Source organism: Nannochloropsis gaditana, assembly GCF_000240725.1.
Source record: "Nannochloropsis gaditana CCMP526 unplaced genomic scaffold scaffold873, whole genome shotgun sequence".
Classification (NCBI taxonomy): Eukaryota; class Eustigmatophyceae; order Eustigmatales; family Monodopsidaceae; genus Microchloropsis; species Microchloropsis gaditana.
In genome coordinates, this window is record NW_005803080.1 from 1 (window position 1) to 5,306 (window position 5,306).

Consider the following 5,306-nt stretch of genomic DNA (forward strand, 5'->3'; position numbering starts at 1 on the left):
CCCCCCCCCGGGGGGCGCACGCACCTCCTGAGCCGGCGGGCGTGGCGTCGAGCGGCAACGAGGGCGGGACCGAGGGCGGGGGATCGGCAGAGGGTGGGCAAAGAGACGACTCCGTCGCCATCGCCGCTTTCCAAGCCGCCTGGTAGCGTCGGACCAACTTCCGGGTATCGAAAAACCGAACTTTCCGATACTTGAGGGCATGTTTCCGCTCGAGGGTCTGCTGGCGGCGTTCTTCCAGGGCCGATTGCAACGCTTGGAGTTGCTCGTGAAGGTGTGCATGGCTAGGCTGGTTGGGATTTAAGAAAAGAGATGAGGACGTAGGAGGGAGGGAGGGAGGGAGGGAGGGAGGGAGGTGAAGGAGAAGACGAGGTGCGGCACAAAGGGTGACCCCCTCGGCATCTGAAATCGAGGCGTTATGTCTAAAAGGAGCTTCGGAATAGAAAAAATAATTGGAGGAAGGAAGATAATAGTGAAGGGAAGGAGAGAAGGTGGACGAGGGGAGAGAGGGAAGGAGGGAGGGAAGGTGGGAGGGAGGGAAGGAGGGTTAGGGGGAGAGAATGGCGGCAAAGCCGGGATAAAGGGCAAGAGAATACAGACACAGAAACACAAAATGTTGCAAGATAACAGCGCTACAAGGATAACGTTTAGTAAACTCCCACGGGGGGAAAAAGGGCACTCCGACAAGAAGGAACAAGGAAAACTAGAGGGGCGGGCGGGAGTCGACGCGAGGGGCGTACACATCGCCATGCCGCCGAGTTTTTGGGAAAAAAAGCAAAGCGTTTGTGCAGGGTCCGTATTTAGGCGCGTTACAGAATAAGAAGGAAAGTTAAGGTGGACACAGACCCCTTCACAACCGAAGGACACGGGGAGGAAGGAGCCGAGCCGTGCAAATTCATGGGGCCACAACTACCTGGACGGGGCCATCCTCGTCTATGGGCCTTGCGGTTCCTTCCAGCTTGCGCAGACGGCGTTGCAGACTTCGGATTTGATTCTTGATGGACGTGTTTTTCCTTTTTCTGGAACCACCTTGATCGCTCCGCGAGGGAGGTCGCTTCCCCCGGGGGGGTGCGGAGGGAACCATTGTCAGAGTAATCTGCGTCGGGTATGTGAGAAATGGGACAGATTATTTTTGCGTAAAGACTCTGCTGTACATTTGTGTACTTTTACAAATTGACGTGGTCCGTGATTTTGGCGCCAGCATGGGGCATAGATTGGATGCCGCCATGGACGTGCCTCCGAGATGGTTTGCGCATGACCATATACGATTTGTACGGTCACAAACAAGATTTTCCACTTCTCCCTCACCAGTACGGTCAAATGCATGGTCATGACCATGATACTTTCTCCAAGCCTAAAAAATCTACCTTCTACTTAATACCATGAGTTGCTCTGCCAGAGCAACCTCCTCCCCGCCTCTCTAGGCGAGGAGGTTGCCTGCCCCTCCCAAGGGGAAATGGTACCCTTTTCGTGTTATAAAATATGCAGATGACGTTGTGTGCATCTAGCATCGTAGAGGATTAGAAATTGCGCGGCAACAGCCAATGGGTTTGGTACAAGCATGGGTGGTCAAATTTGTGCACGTCCACAGTCTTCCTCCTCCACGATCCGATCTGTTCATGGCGGCCGAACCTCTGTCAAAAGACATTTCTATATTTGTGCACTAGTGTAGACAGGAAGAGGCGCGACAACGAAAATTAAATGCTAATTATCTGAATTTAGGTCCCTTCTGAGACTAAACGAAGTTACCATTCATTGACGCTCAAGAGCCTGCAGCTAAATAACGCCGCTACTCCTCGCCCTCCAGCCATGCTCTCGTGCTTCATAATGCCGACACCATTTCTGAGCGGCAACACCACCGTTTGCTCCGCCCTTTGCCATGTGAGTCACAGCAAGACCCTTTTGACAACCTTCGACGCACAACCCCGTGGTATTCGGGGCAATTGAAACCTATCGTCTATGTGTGATGGCTACTTTTTTTAAAGGAATGTTTCGTGTTTCAAGAGGTATGAAAAGTGGTAATATCAATTATTAATTTAGCCCTTCTTCTTACAGCGTCACCAAAAAAGCTGTCTTGTTCACCTATTGAGCCGGTCACCTTACATGTAATGTCTAGCACTTTGTTTTTTTCATTCGTGTCCCTTTCGGGGAGAAGATAGCACCCTGTCGACCCCAGAATAAGTTGAGATCATTTCGATAGCTTCACTCGCTCCTCGCACCTAAAGGAGAAGAAACTTTTGCCTCTCACCTACCTTACGGGGGCTACGAGTGATTATTACTCGACGACCTGTAGTGCTCTTGCCGTAAAGCGTGAATGTGACGGTGCTTATGCCACCTTTTAAGGTCTGCTGTTTGCTTAAGTATATCAAAGTAAAGATGAGAAGGATCTCCTGGATACAGGAGGAAAGGAAGTTATTCACATCGTCTATGACTATGATATGGTCGACGAAGGTAGCATATCCGGACAAATGAGTGCTCAAAGTTACTTAGGCAAGACAGACCATGAGAAGGTGTTGATAGGATAACGTCGATATCGACATGCAGACTTTTCTTTTTCATGACAAAGAGCGTGGGAAAGAGATCACAGGAAAAAAAAATACAGAGCTCGAGGTAGGCCTGCTGTTCACGAGGAACGATTCATCACTCGAACATTAAATTTTTAAAGGGGGTTAACGGACCGTCTCTCAAGTTGATTCGGACGTTGGCCCATGACGCCAGTTCTAAGCTCTGCTGCCATATCCTACGTAAATAAATGTCAGACACACATGATAAAATACAATGGATTCATTTGGCCCACAGAGTCTCCCCCTGGCTAATTTAAATCTTGAACTTTGTTCTTTGCACTTGGTATGCCGGTTCGTTGCCAGTTCAGGGTTTGCAGTTATTACGACAATCATCATTGGCTACTCCCTATCCTTTTTGTTTAAAGTGTCATGTTCGCTAAAAGAAAGCGATTCATGGTTCATGGTAAAGAAAGAGAAAGGCCCAACAGGAGTCGAGCCGATAAAACCATCTATGGAACAAGAAAGTACCGATAGCATTCCCTACGTGATTGAGAGCGGCAGATTTCCTGCCGGCGGGGGGGAAAAGAACAGTTTTAATATTACCTAATGATGGTCTAATCTGTATTATTCCTTTCCCCTATGGGTACCGCCGGTTTTCATGGCTCATAACCATGATACTGGGACGGATGGCACGAGAGGGTGGGACTCCTGTCAGTGGTCGATATGACCTTGTAAGTGTATCGGCCGATGTATGCACAGTACGTGATCGAAGAAACAAGAACGAGAGAGACATTTACACAGTTCTTGTTCTTTTGTATCTGAAATCTTTCATTAGTTTACACTGGGGATACATTGTACCTCTCCGTCCTCTATTCCCCCTCTACCACGCTACATCCCTGTCGGTTACCCACATGGGCTACACACTTTTGTCAGCACCAGGCGACCCGGGTGTGTGGGGCGACCAACAGTGTATAGCCCATGTTGGTAACCGGGATGCACTCAGGGGAAGATAGACAATCCCTCGAGGAAGAGGGTGTTCTCATAGTTTTACCTCGTATGGTATTTCTCTGTATATTTCCTTTAATCTGTCTGCCTTTAATCTATAACGATTTTTACATATAGCAATGGGACGGGTGGCACGACGGGGTGGGGATCCTGCGGTCACCTACTTTGGCTATGCATCTCTAGTCACCCCACACATCCGGGTCGCCTAATGTTGACATCCTCCGTCTGGCGTAAGAACAGCCGAAGTTGCCATCTTCGTCAATGTGTTTACATTGTGTTTTGCCACGCATCCGAAGTTGTTTGTATATTTTTTTTTCCTTGCTTGATACTAATATTTCTCACTCTCGCATCGTTCTTGTATCTTGAAGGCGCATAAAGACGCGAAGTCTTTCCCGCGCACGTCATCTTAAAGCGATCGTGAGCGACGGCTGTGTGCGTTTAAAATTTATAGGTGGCCGTCACGATGGCCGATGCTGGCATTGATTTGGAAGTCATTATCTTCCCTTCCAAGCAATAGGTGCAATGTCGTATACCGAATATGACATCGTGACTGCATTTAGCAGCAGCACGACTGCCAGGAGTGGGACGCTGCGCATCCGGACCAAGGCGGGAACGGAGGAAACGGTGGAGATGCCCATGCCACCGACACGTACTTACCAATACTGACCAGCCTCCCCGCCAGCCCCGCGGCTTCGTGTTCGAGAATGATTTACGCTTTCTATGTCATATCGTGCAGTCATAGATAGGAGCGAGTGGGCGGAAGCTGTTGCCCCCTTCCAGCGGGGCCAAGCCCTTATCCGGCGGGCGGCAGAGATAGTCCAGGCGCTGGGCATGGGGGAGTACCTCACCGTCGTAGACAAGGCAGATATTGGAATGCTTCTTTACGTCATGCAGTACATGTATCCGCTGGTGAGCTGAGACAGGACTGGCATTGCGTGTGCGTCATCCCCTTCGCCCCTTACAGCCTGACGATTCGACCCTCTGTTCCATAATATCATCCACCAGGTGCCCGACACAGCCCCCTTTAAAAGGGAACTTCCGTCTAGGGGTAAGGAGGCGGGGACGCCTCACCCAACGGATGATCATCCGTCCTAAGAATGGTGGGGATCTACTCCGCCAGCTGAAGGACGCGCGCTCACTCGAGCAGCTGAACCACCTGGTGGGGAAGTGGACGGGAGGCCAGAATAGAGACTGTCTGGACGCAAAAAGAAGAATGACAGGAGTCAGGTGATCTTTCAAACTTTCCTGAAGAACAAAGACACCCAGTAATCCTCTTATATGTGTAATGGTCTTCGCTCTATTGTGAGATAATCTGCCAAACTACTCGTTGTGGAGGAGACGGGAGGCCAGCGTAGAGGCTGTCTGGACGCGAAGAGAAGAATGACAGGAGTCTTGTGAATTTCTAACTTGCCTGAAGAACAAAAACCTCCAGCCATCCTCTAATATGTGTAATGTTCTTCGTTCCATTGTGAGATTATCTGCCAAACTATGCCTCCTCTGAACATGAGACGGAGGATATCAACATTAGGCGACCCGGATGTGTGGGGCGACTGCAGAGCCAAAGAAGGTTACCGGGATCCTGCTTATATAGGTCGGTGTGTCCGACCTGGTTCGCTTACCCACGCGCTTGAGGAGGAAACAATCACACGAAAATCGTCCGACCAGTTCATTTGAGTTCCCATGGAATGTCACACCTCTTTCTGGGTTCATTTCCCTTACCCTAAGAGACCTCGCTGCTAATATGCTCCGAGGTGCCGAGCCGACCGGTTTCGCACACTCCCACCGAGCTCCCTCGCTTCG

General features: G+C 50.1%; 1 protein-coding gene across 1 annotated transcript; it reads right to left on the reverse strand.

The window, feature by feature from the left end:
* Nucleotides 1-25: 25 nt before the first annotated feature.
* Nucleotides 26-1,081, reverse strand: NGA_0424500 (rrna-processing protein efg1; the record flags this gene model as incomplete). Its single annotated transcript, XM_005853470.1, has 2 exons — nucleotides 26-286; nucleotides 911-1,081. Coding segments are annotated over 2 exons (432 nt in total), but the record flags the coding sequence as incomplete, so codon positions are not given.
* Nucleotides 1,082-5,306: the final 4,225 nt, after the last annotated feature.